General features: G+C 36.0%; 2 protein-coding genes across 2 annotated transcripts in view; both read left to right on the top strand.

Moving 5' to 3' along the window:
• The first annotated feature begins 313 nt into the window (after positions 1 to 313).
• Positions 314 to 25,454, top strand: part of LOC110377171 (progestin and adipoQ receptor family member 4) — a 73,264-nt gene continuing 48,123 nt past the window's right edge. Inside the window, exon 1 of the mRNA XM_021335878.3 lies at positions 314 to 920. Within this exon, the coding sequence (XP_021191553.3) occupies positions 581 to 920 (340 nt within the window). The 5' untranslated portion in view covers positions 314 to 580. The remainder of the gene's footprint in view (positions 921 to 25,454) is intronic.
• Positions 15,689 to 24,374, top strand: LOC135117766 (uncharacterized). The gene is made up of 2 exons (XM_064037895.1): positions 15,689 to 16,380; positions 21,957 to 24,374. The coding sequence occupies exons 1-2, from the start codon at positions 16,358 to 16,360 to the stop codon at positions 23,842 to 23,844; spliced, it is 1,911 nt and encodes a 636-aa protein (XP_063893965.1). The 5' UTR covers positions 15,689 to 16,357; the 3' UTR covers positions 23,845 to 24,374.

Raw genomic sequence — 25,454 nt, 5'->3', positions numbered from 1 at the left:
ACTATTGAGCTAAGTTGGTGCTATTATTTTTAGTAGGTACCTGAAAAGTCACTAAGTTACCTTTCTGCAAGTTTCACTCTTATAGGTACCTACTGGGTAGTGGGTAGATGCTGCTTAGAAAGGCATAAACACAATTTCCCTAAGCCAGAAAAGACTGGCCTATTGTTTGAAAATGAGTGAAAGTGTGAGGAAAGGGAGCGGGCCGTCGTTGGGCCGACCTTCTGGCGGGAATCAGCTGATCGGGTTTGCGCAGTGCGCAAATGTGCGGGGTGCGGGGCGCGGGGCGGGCGAGCGGCCGGGGTGTGCGGCGCGCCCGGCAGTCGCGCGCGCTGCGCCCCCCTCCGAGCCCGCTCCCGCCGCGCACCGCCGCGGCGCCGCCAGCCGCACCACCGCCACTGAATAACAGAAAACTACCACCGCCAGCGTCCGCGAACTGTCCACGCTCCACTAATGCTGTAACTGTGATATTTGTACAAAGTCCGCGCTCCTCCGGTCCGCCGACGCTGGCCATGCGGGTACACAACGCGAGGGCCGGACCCCACTCGCAGCCTCCCGTTACACGCGCCACTAGCACGCTGTTATGAGAGACGTTCAGAGCGTACCTGATTCATGTACAAAAATGTTCGATATGTCAATTCAAGAAGTGAACGGGAAAGGACCTAAAAAGAGGAAAAAGTCATTAGAGCGTATCTGTGATAATGAGGAGCGCGGAGCAGAGGCGGCGGCGGAGAGCGCGCCGGAGGAGCAGAGCGGCGGCGCTGCGCCGGGCGGCGTGCGGCTGCTGCACTGGCGGGACATGCCGCAGCACCTGCAGTTCAACCCCTACGTGCTCACCGGCTACCGCCCGCTGCAGAGCTGGGCCGGCTGCGTCGGCAGCCTCTTCTACTTCCACAACGAGACCATCAACATCCTCACTCATGGTAACCTACACTTTCACTTACATCATTTGTTCCAGATTTCAGGTGCTACGACTGCCAGCCAGAAGCTCTCGTTCCTTGTACGAAACTGGTTACATAAAGGCTCGCTTGCAACTACTATTTTCACGACTGTGTGCTACTTAGGTACATACATATTTCTACATAATTCTAATGACTAGAACGTCAGACCTGTCGAATTAAACGTTTTTCGAGAAAGTTATTATAATTTTATTTTTAGAAAAATATAAAAGTATGTACCTTAATGTGAACTTAAATAAGGTTCCACCGCTGGTAGGTAACTAATGGTTGAGTGCAATAAATTGCGAGTATTTTCCATCTCGGCATACGTAGCATAAGCTACGGCGCTCGTAGTCGTAGCACCGGGCTACGGGACTTCGTAGCACAATTTATGTGCCATTAAGAAATGCCAATGGCTTAGCTAGCGAAGAATGCAAGTGGAATCGGCATGCAGAGTACAGTTATTTATATTATTTCATGTAAGAATATCAGCTCTATTCCTGTTTTGCTTATAGGGTCTAACTTATACGGATCAACTACTGCTAATTCAGGTTAGCCTAAATTCACTGCACTTTACAAATAAGGATATTAAGATATTTCACGTTATCCTCATGTTTGGAGTATTCAAATTAGGTTTTAATTAAAAAAAATACTTGCCACTATAATATAATGTAGGTATATCATGATAACACAGTTAATTATAATATTACCCACATCAAATTTATGATTTAGGACGCTGTAAGAATAGACAAATAGGAAAGTTAAACTGATCGGATTTATCTAATAAAATATTAATTGCTCAAAAGTACTAAAGCAGTCATAAAAACAATGTTACCAGTTCCCAATTCTGATTATAAAATCTTTCTATTAATAAATATTTTAAGCTGTTCTGAATTGATAACCCCCTACGGCAATTTGTTATCATTTGCCAAATTCGCAGGTAAAGCTTTATATTCGAGACACGGCCGTGCCGATTCAACGGGACTCAACTATGGGGCACCCCATAAACCGAGCATCGAGTCCTTAAGGGGTAATGCGTTATCTGTTGCCTTCATCTATTGTGCGGAACCCCACGGAGTTAGCTCGCGGATTGTACGGGCACCCCATATATTTTTAATTCAGCGTTGGCATAAAAAGGGGTTCGGGGTTTTTCTTTGTAATGAGTATTGATTTGGTTTAAGTGGGAATTTAATTTATTTGTGTTCTTTTTATTGGATTTTTATTTACCTATTTATCGTAATAACCACTAGGTAATATTCGACAATAACTTAAGATAAACTTAACTGGACGTCCTATGTGTACTAAGAGATATTCCTAAGCCTTTTGCAATGCATTATTCTCAGATAGACATCTGTCATACAATCTTTCAGTTAGAAAGAAGAAAGAAAGAAAAATATTTTTATTGGCACAATACATACACAGTATATAACATAAATTAACAGTAAAATAAAAGTATCACCGAAAACAATTCAGATAAAAAATAAATAAAAAATAATAATAAAATAGGCTCAACATTTAAAAATATAATAATAAAAATTGTGCCAACAAGGTCACAGCTCAGCATATTGTCAAGTGACCACACTGTACAACAGTACTGGCCACCCGACGCTGGTTTTCAGCTGCAACCCACGAGTGTCGTACGCTCGAAATTATTAAAATCTACTGCTACCGATACCGTCTTAAAATTCACTCCTTATTCCAAGATTAATAATAGTTAGTAAATACATATCATAGATATTATTATATAATGATTAGTGTGTGTGTCAGTGAGTGTGAGTGTACCTAGTGTTTTATAGTTTTACACGTGCAGAAAGGACAAAAATAAGACAATATAAGCCACAACAAACAGCAGCCATACGAAGCCTGTAAAGGTTATATGGGAGAAGAGGTTATACAGACATTTTCATATCGTTTTTGATGCAGTAGTAGAAATTCTTTTAATTTCACCTTAAAAGTCACACTGCTTTTTGCTTTTTTAATGGGGGGTGGAATATTATTCCAACACTTTGTTGCTGCATAGCGAAAACTCCCCCTGAATGCTGCGGTCCTGTGTCTCGGGATAGAAAGTTGTGGAACACAATTCCTTCGTACTCTGCCAGTGTAACCATGTGTCCATTCAAGCTTATCATACAGATATAGGGGTGTGCGTGAATGTATGACACTAAACGTTAGACTAATTAAATTAACAACACTTAGTAATAGTATGCATAAATTATCATTCACAAATTACTACCTTATTCTAATTACAACAGACACGCTGTGAGCAAACAAAAATAGTAATGATTAATGAATTTATTGGATTCTTTCATGTTTCACTGTTGGGCAAATATTTAAAGGCTGAAACTACCCTTGGACAAAGGGGAGGTACTCAATTACCCTGTATGTTGTTATATTTTTTCAATACTTTTTTCTCAGTTACGTCAAAATTGGAAAAGACAGCAGAAACCACATTCACTTTTGTAACATCTTTATTTCTTCTCTAGCTTCATCCTTTGTCCTTCCTGATCACCACGAAATGTCCTGCATTGGCCATAATGCAGCAAAGTTCTAATTACTAGTTACTAGCAACCACCATAAAATTAATAACATTATCTATGCAAACATGACATGAACCACAACATCTTGCAACAACATTTATATTCACCAGCATAGGAAAATTACAAAATGGTCAAATAAACAGTAATTTCACTTCGATACGGCAAACATCGGTAAAAACCGGTCATTTCGTAAATGATACCGTGATTACCGTTATGTCTTTCTTTGTATTGCTCATCATGGTATACATTGTTGATTGTCTATAGCTATGGTCCTTCAATTATGTACATACTTATTGGTTGGTCGATTTTATTGTAGCTATATTGACTGTACTGTTTTTAAATTCTGTTTTGTATCATCAAAGAAGTTTAAAAGATACTTATTGAAATTTTACAAGCAAAAGGTGACCTCCTCCTAAAATAATATGTAAAGCAAATATTTTTTTGTATGTTTAGACCTAGCAAGACCTACCTTTAATGGACCTACATTGAAATTCCCTAATCTGGAAATCTATTCCTCATTACTTTATGGCCTCTCCCTGACACCTCAGCGATATCAAAAAGGCGCGAACACACAACTTATTAGTATACCTACTTAATAATCCAATTAGACCTTGAATAGGTATCGACACTCTTGATAATCAAGATCCGATAATATTTAGCCAACCTGGCCTAATAAAGGACTCTTATAAACAAGAGGCATTTTATAACGTGTTATACGAAAACGAACATTAAACGGTTAACGCCTGTTAATAATAGCAATCAATTAAAGTGGGAGTTATAAACACTTGTTTACGAGTGTCATTTGTCTTTATAACAATCATTTTCAGCTTATCACATACTTATTATGACGAAGGTACCTTTTACAAAGGTCTTTCTTTTTACTTGAAATAAATTAGATCGTCTTTTGTCCATTGTTTTTATAGTCCTAGAAGTAACTTCTAGGTTTCAGGATTTGCATGGAGAACAAGTTAGAGCTGGATTGAACTGGATACGGATAAGAAGTGTTTTAAGCTATCTGGTTACGAAAGCACTCATATGTTTTCTAAGCTTGTCTCTCAAGACCTGTCCACAGGTCTTATCAGCTGTTGCGATTTAAAAGCTACTTCAAGCCTTCATCAGTTTTGTATATGAGCTGCTGTGTTACTAATGAGCGCTTACCAACATTAAGCTGTCCTCGACCCTCTACCCTTTACCTCACTCGAAATGTTTTATGCTTTTAACTTTTCATGACTGCATATCATTTCTGTTTTTAACTCGTTAAAGAGTACGACACTTAGCGAGTTGTTTCAGTTTAGTTTATTATATCTCGCTTTCAAGGCAAATGTGTGCCTTTTCAAAGTTCTTTTTTTTAAGCAAGCTCGTAAACGAATTGATTTCTCTTATAGCTGGTGGTAATTCTCAAATGTTAGGTGTAGGTTTTTCAAAATGTCTCTTAATTTAATAAACCTATTGAAGGGACGACCAAGTTTTGAGACAAACAATCAAACAAAAATGGGATTACATTCACCACGATGAAAATCTACCAGACTGACAATTCTGTAAATATTTACTTTCAGTTCTCCTATCGTTATGGAAATTACAGCTAATCCCTCTAACATGTAACAAATAAAACCTATTTTCCAAACAAATCGAACATATGTGATGTCTATCGTTTCACGCAGCGATTGAGCGGCTGACACACGCGGTCTGCTAATAACGTCAGTTAGATTGAACTGAATGGATTACTGTGGGTTGAGGCCGGCCGACAACCGCTCACGATAGGACCCTGTCAATGTTATATACTTGTAAGTATACAGGAGAAACTATTCCTAGTTAGAATGTCAGAAGAATCGTTGGCTTAAACGGGTGTTATGTCGTTACTTGAGGTTTTTTTCTTGGTAACTCAACTCAATGTGATCTCCCTTTTTTATGTCAAATAGTTCTATAAAAGCTCTTTCGAAACGTCAAGCTAGTTGTCAAATATTTAATTAGTTTTTTCAGAAAGTCTGTCATTATACTCGTTTTACAGGCTGATCCACATTTAACCTAGCTGGTACCTATTTATAAAATAAATTAAATACTTTCTAGAAATAGATAAGACATGAAAGTTGACCCGCTCATGTCTCTAGGGCACGATTTGTACGGACGATATACGACGGAGTAGCCCGGATGTGGACCGGACACGTTTTACTTTTCGCAAAGTATTTATACATATGAGAGTAGCTTTTTATTGCCAGTTTTATTTTAGTAACAGAAAATAAAAGCCCATCATAAAAGACAGAATGAAAAGAAGGTATGAGTTCAACTCAGATTTGCGCGCGGCCCTATGTGTGCGTCGGCTTGTAAATATACAACTTTCATTCGTGTGACAGTGACGTCGTCCGAGGATGACGTGTTCTTATCGCTTTTTGTTATGGGTACAGTCGTTTACGAAAATACTAGTTATTCACGACTCAAAGCTTTTTATTATTAAATATGGTTTTTCATTATTTTCTCATACGTCTTTTCAAATTGACATTGACAGTATCTAAGAAATAAATAAGGTGAAATATCTAAGATGAATTAAATACTCTTTACATATTTTCAGGCTGGGGGTACGCGGACAATAAATAAAAGTGTGGACTAAGAATGTAAAAAGAGGTATAATCTAGTATAATAATGTAAACAAAATGTGTGGGGAATTAAAATAAATTAAATTGCTTCGCATAATGTCGACCAAAATAAGACGGAAATAATGAAACTCATAAATGAACGTTTAAGTCAAATTGATGAAGGAATGTGGGGTAATACTTGTCGACATGTACAAAAGAAAAAAGAAGAATACTATAGACATTTTGACATGGAGTCAGAATTTATAATTCATCTTGGAGAGTAGCGAATCCGAAAATTCATCATTTGATTTTTCAAGTAGCGATTCATAATCATTATAAATAAATAAACATTAAATTACGTAATAACTGTTTTTCTTTAAACACCACACACTCCCATATAACCCCTAAATAACTGTATTGTACCCGACTGTACCTCTTGTCACGCACACAAAGTCACTGTATATGTACAAGGGTTACCCACACATAAGGCTGCGCGCACGACTGAGTTGAACTTACTATACCTAAATATCTGGTCTTGATAATTATAATATTTTTAACAAGCAGGTAGAGTACTAAGCAATAAACAAATATTTTTCTGTTATAAACTAAGATATCGATAAAACTATTTAGCAAAAATATTTGGTACTAAATGTAAGTTAACTTAAAAACAGAGCAATGTGTGTTAAACAATATTGAACCAATGTTACATTTACTGCACAAATAGGTATGCTGGTAGCATTCTGGTGCACGGCTGTCTGATATACTTGCAAGTCTTGTTCCAGTCACAATGTAATGTAAAATGTAGTTGTATTTGTTTCTACAAATTATGCCGTGTCGGTATAAAAATGTCATAAAATAAATTGTTTCCTACAGCATCTGTGATAGTTCTTGCGTCTTACACTTTTGGGAAATTATAAACGAGAACTTGAGATTGTGACTTGTTTTCAAAATGGAGTCGCGTTTATTAGTTGTTTCAGAACTATCTTACATACAAAGTAATATTATATAATATTTATGAGTGCATTTGAAAGTTCGAATTCGTTCTAAACGATGCCTGAAGTAATAAACACAAATAATCTTTGAAATTGTGGCTGTTATATACCCAGCATTCACACATTCTTTAAATTTAAAAAGAATAACACTCCATGTTTTAGTTATTTTGCTAGCTGTATACTTTTGTTGTTAACCAGTCTAATTAGTCGGCGGAATTCACACAAATATTTCAATTACCAAAATGCCCGTAGTACTTAATGCAAAATGATGACGTTCATAACTTCAAACATAGTTGCCAACCGCACGCACGTAAATTAAATTAGTTGATACTAATTAACATGGACGCGACGTAAATCCTAGTGCAGCTTTGTTATTAATGAACCGTAGCATCATTTGTTTGTTGGTAACAGACGTTCTCATTATGACCGAAACGTACAGGTGTAATAAGGAATCATAGATTTTGGCTAAATGCAATTATGATTTGCAGCATCTAAAATTTAGATGACATTTGATTTATATGACCATTTAGAATCTAAATGGTAGGAATAAACAGAAATCTATAATGTTAACTAACTTCCAAGAGTAGTGTTACTCGCATCCTGTGGAAACATTGCGCTTAAAAATACGTATCTTAAACATTGTAAAGAAAAAACATCACAGAATTTGAGTATGTGAGTAAAGATTTGTTCCCAACCTAAAATTCTACACACAACTAATCCAGAACTAATGTCTTTATACAGAACTAAGCCCAAATTCATGAAGGTTACTCGCACTAAATGTTCACTGACAGACCCGTAACTACATAAATGAGATCCGAGACGCTACCTACCTATTCAGTGCTCATCACTCGTAACTAACCAAACCTAATATGACATTGGAACAAATAATATCTATATTTTTGTATCATTCAGCTGAAATAAAAGGCGAGAATATTTTCGACAGTAATTTGACACGACATTTATATAGATACTAAACATATTCGTATTTATTTTTGCTATATGTATTTGTTATTGTAATTTCGATTTATCTTTGATATGCTACGAAATTGAATACCGTTTCCACCGTAGCCTAGGCTGACCCATTTGCAAGTTCATATGACTGAAAGAAGTTTTCATTAATCGTAGAGAATTGAATAGGATACCTCCCACGATGCCATTAACGAAAGAAAAAGAAAAAAATATTTTTCTTTATAAGGCCGGCAGCACACATCCGGTTTCCGGATACGGTTTCCTGATCAGGAATTCCGATTCGGGATTCCGTGACACTAGCGCACACATTCGGTTTTTTTCATTCTGAATTTACATGGCCAGTACGTATAGAGCCACTTAAGTGAAAACACGCATCATGGAGGATGACGAGTTAATTGCGATTACACTCTTACATTCGTTAAAAAAGAAAAAAAAATAAGCGGCGTTACTGGGTACACCCGTTAAATACCCGGAGATTGGCCGAAAGTCAATTCTACATTAAAAGAGCCATGTTAGGTACGGGCGTACCCCGAAGATTTTTTTAAATACTATCGGATGTCCATCAAATCATTTGATGAACTCCATCAAGCCATTCGAGATAAATAATGATTTCTCAGGGTTTCCATCATCAGATCCGATGACGATGATGAGATGATTATGGGACCACCTATGAGGTATACCATAGCAAACAAAAAAATAATTTAATAAAATGTATGAATAGTCCTATGAGCGATGTTTTCATAACAGCGCCTGAACAATTTTTAAAGCACTTTTTCGTATAAAGGTGTAAAAAATTAAGTTAGAGAGTACATATAAGTACCATATTGTTTTAAAATTTTTATCTTTTTTTTGAGGTACGTCACTTTGTTATAGGACATGGGGCAATTTTGTATGGATTGTGATTCGCCTTCTTTAAACTATTTATCTTTTATGTATGCAAGTATGTATATACTAGCTTCTGCCAGCGGTTTCACCCGCATCCCGTGGGAACTACTTCCCGTACTGGGATAAAAAGCCGATAAGTAGCCTATAGCCTTCCTCGATAAATGGGCTATCTAACACTGAAAGAAATTTTCAAATCGGACCAGTAGTACCTGAGATTAGCGCGTTCAAACAAACAAACAAACTCTTCAGCTTTATAATATTAGTAAACTGGATTTCATCAAAATACAAAAATAAAAACAAATATAAAAAAGCAAGTGACAAGCGGGCTCTGATACACGTCCATTCGGAACAGGGCTACCTTGATTCAGAATGAAAATTTCTGTATGTGTGCGGCGGTCAAACCAAATTGTTCGCGAGCGCTGCGTTCGGAATGACGTCATCAGGTTTTATTCCGTTCTGAGTACCAGAACGCACGGAGAAAATTTTAAACCGAATGTCAGGTTTTTTTCCGTCCGGAAAAAGTAAGAACGTGTGCGCTCTTGTGAACATTTTGTATGAAAAAAGAGCATTCCGGTTTCCGGATCAGGATTCCTGATCAGGAAACCGGATCAGGAAACCGGATGTGTGCTGCCGGCCTTAATATTTAATGGCTGATTTCAAATTATTTTCGGTAAAAGTTGCCATGTTTTCAAGTTAAAAAGCTGCAAAAAGGTTCTACTTATGTGTACTAGGTTTTACTAAGCCATTGAATTACTTTCATTATTTTGATTATCAAATTAAGAAAACACTGTTAGGATTTAAGGATTTGGAAACTTATTTCAAGACAAATATATATGGAGCGTTTTTAAAAGAACTCACGTCCATTTACGTACCATTCAAATAATTGAAATGAATGACCATTTTACAACAAATATAATACGGAGGTGGACGCGAATTGGCAACGGCCCAGATATTACACAATCGCCATTTTTGGGTGAAGGCTGTGAGTTCACGCCCCACCAGAAATAAAAGGAAATGTGTTTTTTTTCGCGAACATTAATCGTAATTCGACATGGTTTCATTCAATAATGTTAGTGTACCTACGTCCCTTCAAAATGCTATAGATTTTTGGCAGCGGGCTTAAAAGAAAATTGCTGGGCATTTCCTCGCAGTCAAGGGAATACAAGAATTGAGTTAAATAAATAGATTTGTTATCGTGTAATATTACGCACTAGTAAATAATGTAATAATGTTGACGATTTCATTGCACAATGAAAAAAAATTAAAAAGGCTTTTTGCGTCGAATTCCAGGTTTGAAAAATCTCCAGCATTACCAACATTGCAAATCAATATTTATCAAGATATTATTCAGCCTGTGGTAGGTTCACAAACATATAAAACCTTATTAATAATGGGTCAGCTTCCTCGTGCATACATATTCGTATCTTCCCTTTGCATAATTGAGCAGCGGTCACAGATATCCCGCTGCGCTATGACCCGAGAATATTCTATGCACGTTTAACGATTTAAAATTTAAGCTTCTAGGCGAGAATACTCAATTTATGGGCCGTTAACTGTAGCTCTTAGGCCAGGCATGTGCTGGAACTACGACTAAAATTATTTAACGCTGTGGGCCGCAGCTAAGCTTGTAAATATAATAATGATCGGCCGTCGGATCCGTGCCGCGAGACGGAGGCTATTTCGATTTCCCGAATGAATGATATAATTTCCTTTGCCATGCCTGTAAGATATTTCCCTTTGTAAAAACATGAGAACAAATGAGCCAGGATTATTTTCAAAGGGCGAGTTACAAAGCCGTTATGTAGCTACAGTAATTGTCTGTTATGTTTCAGTGCTACAATATATTTTAATTAACTAGACATTTCTTTTTATCTCTCTGTTGGAAATTGCACTCGTTTTTGTAGTGAATTTATTGTTTCGAAGTTGAGCAACTTTAGAATGGAAACAATGTACTTATATTCTTTTAGTTGAAACTTTAGGTTAACTATAGGTTAAAATAAATAAATAAATAAATAAATAAACGTTTATTCCGAATAAATTCTACAAAAATTTTACTAATACTTTTGCCAAACTGCAAAACAGTTTGTTGGCAAATGTAGCTCCTCGTTTACTCTGTTATTACATTTTTCGTGTTTATTTACTTATCACTATGAAGTTATTATAAACAGTAAACAACAAATAACTTTGGTCAGGTTCAAAGGCAAACTGCCTTTGCCACTCAACGTTTAATCAGCCTTCAGAAGTCGGTAGTTGCAGTCATTAGGTAAACTCGTTGATTACTAGATAGCGTGATAAGAACTTACTCGAACGTTGGCTATTTTTGGCTTCAATGACTTCATTCTTCATTATTGTAATGCAATTTAAATTGTTTGTTTTTGTATAAAGAACAAGAGCTTACAGTCGCCATTTTCCTATATAAAATACATATATCACTTTAATGTGACGTATGAGAAACGATTTTAAAATTCTTATTTATAAAATATGTTAAATGCGTCCCATACTTATAGGGGCTGAATAACAATAATCCTTTGTCAGTACAAAAAAATGGAATCGATGTAAAGTTAGCCACGTAATAACCAGTTAGTAATTAGAGGGCTAATCGAGTTTTTATCAAAGCTTGCTACACGTGTAAAAGCTAGCCTTGATTTCACACGATATTTTATTGAAGCTAGTTTCGATATACTGTGATATTGTATGTTGGTTAGTTTTGATGGACACTAATGTATTTATTTATAGACTCATGGTTTTAAAAGCTTTTGTTAGTATAGTAAATGGAATGGCTTTTTCTTATAAAATGCATGGAACTAAAAAAGGCATTGTCGAGAATATAGAAGACATTAAACAAAAAAAATAATTTATTGTTTGTAATATTTTATTGAAGTTATATTTCAGTCCGAATGAAAGTTATCCTTACAATTTTACACCTGTACCTATTGTAACTAGTAACACAAATCTCAAATAATTTAACAATTACAAAAACAAAGCCAACTATTAAAATCCCGTCAAATACATCCCCGCTGTCCATTTGAAGCCGGAAAAATCTGACTTCATTACTTCTAACTTTTCCAATAACCCCCACTATCAATTGTTACAACGCCAGCATGAAACCGTTCGACCAAATGACTGCAAACCAGAATTCCAATTAAAGAATCTAATATCCATTCACTAGCCTTAATCGGAAATTCGCCAAGTACCTTAAAAACTGCATGAGTATCGGATGGAGCTAACGTGGACACAGGAATAGAGCCGTAATGCCGGAAATAAACCGGAGGAGTGCCGTACGGGGTCCGTACTACGGGCCATTCCGCTGGTTAGATGGCAATGGTACCTAATATACGCCAAATGCGTTTGATACCGTACGGGTTTTCAGAGAAATTAGTTTTTATGAACGCTATATGGGGCATGAAACAAAGAAGGATGTGAGTTAATTCGAAAATTATTTTGTGAATTTCAGTAAAGGATAAAGCTGAATGTGCTGAGAATTACCAGTGAATTTGCTGTTCCATTTGTCAAATACCTACCTATTATAGGTAATTGAGCGAAATTGAAAATTCCTTTTTTGACTGCCATCTAACTTCATAAAAAAGGTTTTCATCATACTGAAGTAGATCTCCCTTAGAAGAAAAAAGTTTGGCAAAAGTTTCAACTAACATTTCTATGGCCTTTTAACATTTACCGAGTCTCCCAAAAAAAACTTTATGATTGATAGTGGCTCAAACTTATCAAATATGTTAAGTTCAACACACCAGAGACAAAACAGCTAAAAAAACAGAGACAACTTAAAACCAAGAGCCACATATTTTGACAGATGTCGTACAAAATGGAACTTCTCAAATGTATCTAGTTCGTGTGAAGCCATCAATAATTCACCAGTGTAGTCAAACGGAGTAAAGTTCGCCAACTTTGCCTCCAATACCCAGATCCATTAAACATATTCCGTGGAGTGCGGATCGGGGATTCTGAATGTTGGTACCACTGTTTGTGTTACAACTGTCTAAGGAGATTAGGATTTGTGTTAATCTATGATTAATTTGGTATTTGTGGTAATCTGTGTACCTAATTGTTGCTTTTGGTATCTAGGATTTCAATTGCTTAATTTGAACTGTATTGGGGAATATGGGCGAATAACATACTTTTATTTTAGTTTGAGTAATATAATTTGAAAGATTACCTATATAGTAAAAAAAAATAGTTAAATAAACTGTTAAAATAAGGATAATTTGCAACATACCTATGTATGATCAAGGAAGCAAGCATTTACTTTAGAGCAAGTTCTTTTTCAAGCTTTTACATAACAATTCGAGATATTTTGACTATTCTCCCAACGCATGCCATTACTTCTATATCAATGAATGCAGATACGATATTTTGTCTTCTCTCTTGGATAGCTGCCCGGGGCTGCTTTCAATATGACGTTAACTTTCTAGCACTTACAACCTCTTTTACGTATCGACTAAGTACACGTTACACAACCATAAGAGTGGTTACTCAACTGAGGTTAAAGAACTTTAGTAATATTAGTTAATATACTGTTCATGCCTAGTAGTTACTTTCTAATCCCAATTAAAATATTACCAAATTTTGTTTTCAATTCACGGAACATTATATTTTCTTGCACAGATAAAAAGAATTATAAATAATGATGATACCAAATCATGAATAAAATCTCTTGCTAAAAACCTTCCTCAATAAAAATGAACAAAACACTATAATAGTTAAAACAGTAACGTTTCATTAAAGTGACAAACAAATCAAAACTTAGTCTGACGGACATGCATTTTACCTAACAAAGTCGAAGCTATAGCTTCTGAAACAGTAATGAGTCTGCCCAGAATTCAGGGAAACGCTTCAGAATAGTTTATTTCCTACATTACATAGAGTTAGCTTTGTTCCTTTCTGTAGGTTACTTATTCAGTAAGAATTGACCTAAGCGATGCATTACTAACACGTATGAAACTGCATTACCTAGTTTATGAAAATAGAACGCTTTTTTTATTTTTCTTTTTGCAGTCTCGATTAGCCATTGAGGTCCTGCCTTTCTAGGTCAAAGTTTTTATGTGGATTTTCTCACGAGCAGCTCATTATATGCGTTTATAAATATGGTACTTATGCATACTTAAATTACCGGCGAACTAATGTACTAAAAACATCAACTAAAATTGAGATGGATTCTTGGAAATTTCATTCCAAAATGGAAAATATTTTCGGGATGAACCGTTTATTAAAAGTTGCACAAAATAAAATTCATACACTCTTAACATCACTTGTCAACTTAAAAGCTATTAAAACGTGTAAAAAGTGTGTACATTTTCGCAAAATTGTTTACTATAAGAATATTACATTTTAAAAGTATACACTACACGTTGATTAATGGTTCCTTCTGAAAATCTGAGCGCTTCTACATTAATTTGTCTTATTCCTGACAACTTATATAAATATTTTCTTCCCAGCCCCATTTCCAGCTAAATGTTGGATTTTTATTACATGCTTGAAGTCGAGGAATTCTCCTTAAATAGAATAATATGTACAATGTGCATATAAAAGTAAATTACGTCTTGCTGTCTTGCGTGCATGACCTATGTGTCTGAAACACTGAAATCATTATCTTCCTCCCTTACTATAATCGCCTTTCAGTCTTGTCTCTAGCTGCTGCCAGCCAAAATACAGTAACCAGATTGATTGATGATCGATGTCCTCCCGGCCTACTGGTCACCAGGCCTGGCCTAAACAGAACTATCGAAGTTTGCCACATTATTAAAGTAAGAAAGAGCAAGAAAGTTAAAAAAAATTGCCTTAGAACAAACAATCAGCAGACTGACTGACGTCATACAATCGCAGGCGCCGCCATAGGACAATAATTACACCGTAGTGCAGTAATAGGGCTAAGTATTAATTGTTTCGCAATAATGATAGTGCGGGCTCCTTGCTATATGCAATCGATATATTTGCACTAAGCTATGGGAAATTGCAGCCCTCACAATTATTCGAAACACGTCCTGCGCACTATCGCTCATATGTTCTCTGTATGAATAAAAGAAAATTACTAGACATTATATTTAATTGAATTGTTTGACCTCGATATGCATAATAATATCTACGAAAGAAGTAATAGGTATATGATATTTTGTATTAAAACAAGAACACAACCTTTAAATTATTCCATCCAAAACATTTTTCGAATTTCTTTGACGGAAAATATTTTTTACAAAAAGAATCCGTTTCCATCTGAAAGATTATCCATTATCTTTTGCCAAAGTATACTTAAAAAAAAAACAACAAGATTTACATAGAAATAATAACGTAACATTTAAACGCAAATCGGGGAAAAACACTCACCTAATCTGTTGCGTTTTCCTCAAAATTCGGCAAAATTGTTGCCCATTTTCCTTCTTCCTAAACGAGATAACGTTCGAGATAAGCGTCGGGAATATAACGGCCATTTTTTATCAGAACAAGTCGGTAAAGTTCTAAATTAACTCAGAAAAAGCTGTATGTACCACCTGGGAAAAGTTAGTGCAATCAACGATGCTAATTATTATTCCCACGTTGAAAAACTAATCTACTTTTTCCGGCTTGAACGTGAACTCCCGTTTTTTTCTGACCTCGAGAAGGAAGATAAATAAATAAAATCCAGTAAGGTTCGGTGTCGGGGTTCCTTTTGAACTTTTGTTATTGAGTGAGTCGACTGCCGATGGACCAACAGTTCTCCGTGTTTTATTTAAAACTCTTCGTATCTGGAATGCATACGTAGCTGTATGTTCAGGATAAAGTGTCGAGGAAAGCATTCGAATGACTGTCGTTCTGTTATATTCATAATTAGTTCGCGGTTATTGCAAATGCATGCATTTTTGATTACTATAAAAATACTTGCAACCGCGTGGCGGCTTCAGTCTACCGGTGCCGTCACTTTGTCAATATCTTATCCTGACGAGTTTAAGACAATCCTTCGCTCTAATCCTTGTAAAGTTCAAGTTCTTTCATTAAAGTAGTGTTAGCAGTATCAGTGGGTTTTTTTTAAAAAGACTGACACCAGCCGCGTCCTAACAACTGGTGTCAGAAGTGGGATGCTGAGGAGAATCTATACAGAGAGCCCTTAGCATCCAAAAGAACTCTAGCGGCTACGAGTCAGTTGTGATCGACGGTCAGCCTCCGCCCTTAGCGTGAGCCCGCATCACACCCTGCTGCAAGGACACTACATTCACGGACAAGAAACTGTGGTCGACGATAAGCCTCCGCTCTATGCGTGAGCCCGCACCACGGCAAGGTCTTCCAAATTTCAACATCTTCACCGGTTGAGCTCATCCATCATAGCAACGTGTCGACGAAATCACGTTTTCCGAGTCTACACGCGCCACTTCATCAAGTGTCGGGTTACTTCCGGCCGTGTCGTCGCTGCTGCATCGCATCGCAATATTCGTGACCTCATTTAAGACATTTTTACGGAATAATACTACACGTGGACAAAAATAATGAAGGTGATAGCCGCACTGCTGTGAGTAATCTATCAATCTTTCCTATTTAACACACCCTCTTAATTTACTTATTACATTCTCTTTATTAACCATTTCTTATATCTATCTTTTATCTTCTACTTCATCATCTTATACGTTATAATTTTTATCGAACTATTTTTTTTTGAATTTTGAATTTATTTCAACACAAAATGACTGACAAGGGAGAACCTAAAATTACCCTTAATGTATTAACAAAATTTATCAAGCCTTACAACGGAGACAGGGAATCTCTACCAGCATTTTTAACCAATTGTGACAGTGCAATTTCATTCTGTAGTGTAGATCAACAAGGTTTTCTCTGTAAATACATAATTTCACAGCTTGAAGGAAAGGCACAAACAGCTTGTAGCCTTAAAACTTTTAGTAGTTGGCCCGAATTAAAAAAGTTTTTAAAATCTACTTTTGGCGAAAAGAAGCACTCAAGCCATTTGCTGCACGACCTTCAAAGCTGCAAGCAAACAGCTTCAGAGACTGTAACGCAATATGGTCTACGCATCGAAGCTTGCTTGACCCGCCTCCAAGCCGATATCCAATTCTCGTGTGAGGACAAAGTTCAACTACCTGGGCGTATAGGAGCAATGGAAGACTTGGCCCTCAACACCTTTTTGCTTGGCCTTAGTCCCAATCTCTCTACCATAGTAAGATGCAGGAACCCTCTAACCTTGAATGACGCCATCACACAGGCCATTGAAGAAGAGAAGCTTTTAAAATTAACTAGGGTTTCTTCCTACGGCCCTAAGCCCATCAAAACTTGCTCTGTCTGCCATAAAAATGGCCACTCCTCTTCAGACTGTTACGTGAAGAAACGTGAACAGCAATTTCAAAAATCTTTCGTAGTACAGCCTTCAACATCATCTCCCGGTCAAAATAATGCGCAATTTTCTCAAACCCTCATTTGTGCCTACTGTAAAAAGCCTGGTCATCACATCAATAATTGTCGTAAAAGACAATATAACAATCAACGCCGTGCGGAACCAAACAACACGCAATCGCCACCTCAAGTTACAAAGGAAGGGCGTGTCCATATGTGCGACTGTGAGTTCCAAGGCTCGCATGACTCATTCTCAGATGATGATGATTCAAAAAACTAAAATTGGTTTCAGAGGTGTGCCAACTGAAACCAAAACCTCCTGATGACGGCACAATTTTGAAAACATCAAAATCTTATAACTCTAACTCTTATAATACTAAATCTTATAATACTAAATCTTATAATACTAAATCTTATAATACTAAATCTTATAATACTAAATCTTGTGAATCTTTATCTTATAATACAAAATCGTGTGACCCTAAATCTTATACTAAACCTTGTCACCCTAAATCTTGTGACGTCAATTTCTATAATACTAAATCTTGTCACTCTAAATCTTGTGACGCTAAATCTTGTACTACTAAATATTACAATGACATATCTTTACCGGATTCTTCATCTCAATTTTATACTAAATCTTGTATTAAATCTTCACCTAAACTTTGTTCCAAGTCTTGTCTTAAATCTTTTACCAAATCATCACCTACATCTTATAATAAGCCTTATAATACAAACCCTTGTAAGTCCCTCGATTCAAAGGCATCTCTAAACGCGTCACAAATAACCACAGAATCATCCTTAGATTTAAAATCACCTAAAATTAACTCCTATGTCGATGCCTGTAAGTCACCGTGTGACAAGCCAAAAATAACTAAGCACTTAAATGAACCCCTAATTTCTGCGTCTCAAAACCTTTGTGATGAAAAATCATATTTCCAGTCAAAGGCAGATATTCCGGTTTACGAAACTACCATTTTAAATAAGAAAATATCTTTACCACATTCTTTTATAAAAACGCCTTATTCTACTAAACCCTTGTGTCTCTTAATTGATACCGGTGCAACAGTCAGCGTTATTAAGCGCTCTAGCCTTTGTATTCAACCTGAGCTTTCAAACGAGATAATTAAACTTAAAGGTATAAATGATAATGACACATTTTGCGAAACGCTGGGGTCATGTATAATAGACTTACAAATTTCTAATGCCACTCTTTCATATAAATTTCACATTATTAATGACGCAATTAACTTAGAATCAGACGGTATCATTGGAACAGACTTCTTACATTTCTTCAAAACAAACATCGATTACTCAACGAAGTCAATAACATTAAAAGGTAATACTATACCCATTCATTACACGGCTCCTAAATACATTATACCTGCTCGTTCGGAAGTTGTAATAGAATGCATGGTCTCAAATGAACCGTCGGAGTTACATAATTTCAAGGAGTCGCTTGTGCTAGATCATGTTATTACTGACGGTGTTTTTATCGCGAACTGTATTGTATCTTTAAAATCTAATAACCGTGTCAATGTGTCAGTCTTAAACACTACCGACTCGCCAATTGAAGTCAAGGATTTCAAGGTACACTTAACCGAAATCGATTGGTCAGAGTTTTCACAAAATACGCTTCAAATTGAAGAAAACGCGTCTTTAAAAATAAACACTATTTCTTCAACGCCGTCGGACCGTATACATAAGGTTTTAGACCAGATACGACACTCGCATTTAAATAGGGAAGAGAAATCCGCTTTGTTAGAGTGTTGTTCCAAATATACAGACATCTTTCATTTAGAGGATGAACAGCTGACTTATACCAACGCACTTAAACATACAATTAATACTGGTAATGCTGCCCCTATTCATGCAAAATCTTATCGCTTTCCAGAGTGTCACAAAGACGAAGTTGACTCTCAAATAAAAAAAATGTTACAGCAGAAAATTATACGCCCCTCACAATCTCCTTGGAGCGCCCCTGTATGGGTAGTACCCAAAAAGCTAGATGCTTCAGGCAAAAGAAAGTGGCGTATCGTTATCGACTACCGAGCCCTTAATGACGTCACAGTCACCGAAATATACCCTTTGCCCTTAATCACAGACATCTTAGACCAATTAGGACACTCCAAATACTTTACAACCCTTGATTTAGCCAGTGGATTTCATCAGATACAGCTTGATCCCATTGATGCACCTAAAACTGGTTTCACCATAGTAGGAACCCAAAAATCAGGACACTACGAGTTTACACGCATGCCCTTCGGTCTTAAAAATGCACCTTCCACTTTTCAAAGGCTGATGAATACAGCGCTCTCTGGGTTACAGGGTCTTCATTGTTATGTATATCTTGATGACTGCGTAGTATACTCCCATGATCTCAATAGCCACATCTTAAAACTAAGTCAAGTATTTGATAGACTCCGCGAATTTAATCTGAAACTTCAACCTGACAAGTGCGAGTTTCTTCGCAGAGAAGTCACTTATCTTGGTCACATTATCACCGATAAAGGAGTAACTCCTAATCCCGACAAAGTAAAAGCTGTAACCGAATTTCCTACCCCTAAAAACGCAAAAGAAATTAAATCTTTCTTAGGTCTTGTCGGATACTATAGTCGCTTCATAGAAAATTTCTCAAAAATTACTAAACCTTTAACTTCTTTATTAAAAAAGGATACGATTTTTCTCTGGCAAGCCGACCAAGAACAATCTTTTAATCTTCTCAAAGAAAAACTAACTACGGCTCCTCTCTTACAATACCCCGATTTTTCAAAGCCTTTTGTAGTTACCACGGACGCTAGTAACTATGCTATTGGCGCCGTACTCTCTCAAGGTCCCATCGGTCAAGATAAACCGATCGCCTATGCATCCAGGACTCTTAACCAACAAGAAGGGAATTACTCCACCACGGAAAAGGAGCTACTTGCGATCCTTTTCGCAGTTAAAACTTTCCGCCCTTACCTGTATGGCAACAAATTCAAGATCGTAACAGATCATCGGCCTTTAGTTTGGCTCTTTAATGTGAAGGACCCTGGAAGCAGGTTAATTCGTTGGCGTCTTAAATTAGAGGAATACGATTACGAAATCGTATACAAACAAGGGAAAATGAATTCCAACGCGGATGCCCTCTCTCGTATTCCTATCCATGTCATGAATAGTCACAATCTTAATAAAACATCTTACGAAATCTTTTTTAAAAAACAATTCACAAAATCTTTACCTGAATCAAATACTAGAATCGAAGAACATGCTCAACCCTTACATCTTTCTAAATTTAAATCAATCGCTTGTCCATTCTCTCTTGACTTTGATTATTCTATGCCCCACTGTGAGGAATTGCTGTCGCAGGTAAATGACACTACTACTTTATTTGCGAGCGAGCGGTCTCCTATTACAGTGGAGTCAATTACAATCAATGATAAAACTATTTACATACTATTTACAAAAGTTCATCATTTTGACGAGATTAGTTACCGAATTGTATACGATATTTTGATAAAACTAAGGGATAAAATTCTTGAAGAAAATCCTGATGAAACAGATTTAGCTCTTTCTGACTTCAGCGAACCTTTTTCTAAACTTATTTACACTAAGATCTATAACATAATATCCTATATCTTTCATAATACAAACTTAATTATACATATCTATAAAAACCAAATTATCTATCCTACTCCTGCCGAGGTCCCTAAAATATTAAAAGACAACCACGACTCCCTATAGCCGGACACCCGGAATTAACAGGATGTACAATCGTATTAAAGCCTCATACTTTTGGAAAAGTATGCGTAGCGACATTCAAACCTATGTCAAGAATTGTAAATTGTGCCAAATTAATAAGCCTCTAAGAGCTAACAACAAGGCCCCTATGGAAATAACATCAACGAGCACAAAACCTTTTGAACGGCTCGCACTAGACATAGTAGGCCCTTTACCGGACGCAGGCTTTCAAAAATTCAGATTTATACTGACGTTACAAGATGACCTCACTAAATTCTTATGTGTTTATCCAATGATTTCATCTACGAGTGACGAAGTTGCTCGTAGTCTAGTACACTTTATGTCTCTTTTGGTATACCTAAAATGATTCTTACTGACCTAGGAACATGCTTCACTTCTGAGCTATTCAGACAAGTCACAGAAATTTTCAAAATTAAACCATTGTTTACGTCACCATACCACCCTCAAACAAACGGCGCGCTTGAACGTAGCCACGCCACTCTCAAGGAGTATCTTAAATCTTTCGTAAACGAAAATCAAAACGACTGGCATTGCTACTTAGCAACTGCCATCCTCGCTTTCAACACGACTCCTCATAGTACTACCCAATTCACACCATATGAACTCTTGTATGGTTACAAACCAAACTTACCTAACTCTCTTTACGATAGCAATAACAGTCTTACCTATCACGAATATATTCGAGCACTTCAGTATAGGATGCGAGTTAGTAGGGAAAAAGCTTTAGAGTTCATTAGCAAAGCCAAGGAAGCATCAAAACAAAATTATGACGCCTCCGCTTTAAGGTGTAGTCCTAAATATAAGGTTGGTGACATGGTGTATCTTAAACATCACCACAGGCTTCGAAAAGCCTTATCCCCAATTTGGAAAGGTCCTTTCAAAATCGTTAAAATTATTGGAAAACATAACGTCACTTTACTAATTAACCGTAAACACGTAAAATATCACACAAACTTACTCAAACCTGCACATCCTTGATTTTCTTTTATCTTTTCTTTTCAGACTTTTATGTCAGCATGGCTCTACTGAGTCGGAGATTTTACCAGTCATACACAGCCCTGGCTTGTACTTTGACCCAACAACCAACATATTCTTCTACAACGATTTTTGGAAAATAGTCACGCACGTCGACGTTAACTCTATTGAGCCACATCTTAACGAAATTGACAAGCTTATTGTGAAGTCATCATTACTATGTAGTAAAATAGAACCTGGAGAATATTCCAATTGTAAAGATATTTTTAATTCTATCGAAGTTCTTTTAGAAACGAATTATGTAAAAGCACACTCGCTATCTCATATAATCTCTAAAGATGCTGCAAACCGGTTTAAAAGAGCTTTAGAATTTGGAGGAGAAATATTAAAGTTTTTCTTTGGAACATTAGATGCAGAAGATGCGCGCAATTATGACGCTGCTATTGACGCATGCGAGAAAAATGATAACGAGATATTTCGTCTCATGAAAGATAATATCCACATAGTTAAATCATCAATCAATTCATTTAATTCTACAATTACCAAATTGAATCAAAATGAGGTTAAATTAAACTCTCAAATAAACAAGCTTAATCAGGTACTTTCCTTGGTAACTACAAATAATGATAAGGTCTTACTATTAACCAAACTTAATAATCTTGTGAATATTATAGAAGGTTCCTTACTTACTATATCTAACTTCCTAGACACTATTGTTAATGCTATTTTATTTTCTAAAGCTAACATCTTACATCCCTCCATATTATCGCCTAGTAAACTATTCCACGAGCTAAGCCTAAGAAGTAGTTCTATTAATAATAAACTGGATTTTCCTGTACCGTTAACGCTTGATAATATACACACTATTATAGATGTATCTAAACTAATTTCTTACTATTATAACAACAGAATATTTTTCATATTACAAATACCTCTCATATACCCTATCAAATACGAAGTCTATAAAATCATTCCACTACCAACCCCACACGATAATACTAACCCTAATACCTTCGCCTTAATAACTCCTTCAAAATCATACATCGCCTTAACAGATGATAGATTACATTACAGCTTATTTAATAATTTGCAACAATGCTCAAATGTAAACAATGAACATATGATTTGTCCACTCGTAAGTGTTTATTCTAGTATTACAAATCCGTGTTGTGAAACCAAACTCCTGACTGAAGTGAACCTGTCGTTGCCTAGTGAGTGCAATTCTAAATTTATATACGGAGACGTAGACATGTGGCAAACGTTAAACAATAACAAGTGGATCTATGTGCAATCTAAGTTAAATAAGTTAACAGTGCAGTGCGATAAGAGTGACATGAAAGACTACCCGATTATCGGAACGGGTATCCTAAAACTTACGGATGATTGTGTAGCATTTTCTAAAACAATTAGGCTAGAACCGTCTGTATCAACAAACTTTGTAATTACCGCTCAACTAAAAGTCGATTTTGATATCACCCAAGATGATTGTTGTAAAAAGGATATTTTCAATAAGTCAATACCTCTGTTATCTCCTTTATCTTTAAGCAACATTAATCTCGATTCATTGAAATATTCCTACAGTCAATTAGATAATTTGGAAAATGAACTTAACAAAATAAACAACGAATCTCACTTTGTCAAGTATAGCGGCTATTATTCATCCCTTACTATTGCTTGTATTATTCTTATATTCTTATTTATCTTGTATAAAATCTATGTAAAATGTTTATCAAGATCAAACAATCGCCAAAATTCCTGTTGTATCCAAATTTTTAATCAATGCAATACCCAAAGGGTGCTGAAAAATGAAACCAAATGTCATAACTCTATTGAATTGACAGAAATTTCAGAAAGCAACGGTTCTACTCAATCCATACCAGATAATTTGTCCAAACGTAATCTTAATTATTCTTAATTGTAAATCTTTATTTTGACCTTCTATTCTTATGTAACTCTTAACCTTTTTGTCTTTGTTTTTAACTATACTTAATTTTATCGTTTTTAATATAAATGTGTTTTACTATTGCCAATTATTGTTACAACTTTGACATATTATTTTTCTTTTATATTACACTCTTAGAATTAGTTAGACAGAAATCATTCATAGTTATTAAGATCCTTTTGTAAAAAGTTTTGTCTTAACCTCCCATCAGAGTGACTTCGCATATCCTTAAGGATATTGCTTCGTTTTAAGGGGGGAAATGTTATATTCATAATTAGTTCGCGGTTATTGCAAATGCATGCATTTTTGATTACTATAAAAATACTTGCAACCGCGTGGCGGCTTCAGTCTACCGGTGCCGTCACTTTGTCAATATCTTATCCTGACGAGTTTAAGACAATCCTTCGCTCTAATCCTTGTAAAGTTCAAGTTCTTTCATTAAAGTAGTGTTAGCAGTATCAGTGGGTTTTTTTTAAAAAGACTGACACCAGCCGCGTCCTAACAGTTCGAATTGTTCAATAAAAGTCACATAGCGCAGTTTTCCGCATCGACGAACACGCTCTTCAATCGTTCATACTCGTGCAATCTCTTTGTGACATTTCTGTATCTAGTACTTCATTTTCAAATGCATGTCGACATCACACTCGTATTTGAAGTACGACTTTGGACAATTTTCAACCACTTTTGTAGCAAAGTGAAAGCAGAATCCCAATCCATAACAGAAAAGAAAATGTTTTGAGTTTTAACCGACACGTTCAAAATTACCTGATATCTTATATTTTCATATATTTTTGTGTACATCCATCCAAGTCATAACCTTCTTTGATCTTAATTTCAATTATTACGCTTAATTGATAATAACAAGACTCCTTCAGCTAATGTACACACGTTGTTATTCCTTCATCATTACCCTACGATGTTGGCAAGTAAAGCTCGTTACATGTAAGTAAAGCAATTTATTAGGGACCCTTATCCTATGATCTAGATAAGATTCAGGGCGTTTAGACGCTCCTCACAGTAAATGTAGGCAGTCAGTATATTGTAAGGTGTTAAAAGCTGTAGGTAAGTAGTGAAAACTAGTTTAATAAATATCCTTATTTTCCAGGATTTGAATACAAACTTTTTTACAACATACGTCTGATTAATTTATTTTCTAGACCTTAATATCGTCGTAATCGAATACCCATCAAATTGTTTAATTTTTGATTTCTTTATTCGACTTAGACGGCTTTAAAAGCCAATTACATAAACCCTTAATTTTGAACCTTACATATTATAATAGTCGCGAAAATATTTAATCGCTGGCAAGTTATTTTATTTGTTGCCAACATTTGTCGACTTTTAAGTTATTAGTCACCAGGAATATAATAAGCCTTACATAAATAGTAAGGTTCATCAGGTGCATTCACGAGTATGATCATATTTTTTCACAAGACAGTCAAGCAATTAAATTATTTATGCTTGATGACCCAACATATATATTTGCTCAAATGCTTAAATTCGCCGGAAAAAATAAGGAGCATATTTATATGTTATATTTGGTCCTAAATTGTGTCCAATTACTTTTGCAACTTTATACTAAG

This window comes from Helicoverpa armigera, chromosome 14, assembly GCF_030705265.1.
Source record: "Helicoverpa armigera isolate CAAS_96S chromosome 14, ASM3070526v1, whole genome shotgun sequence".
In the NCBI taxonomy this organism is placed as follows: domain Eukaryota; kingdom Metazoa; phylum Arthropoda; class Insecta; order Lepidoptera; family Noctuidae; genus Helicoverpa; species Helicoverpa armigera.
This window is presented reverse-complemented; position numbering and strand designations above follow the sequence as displayed.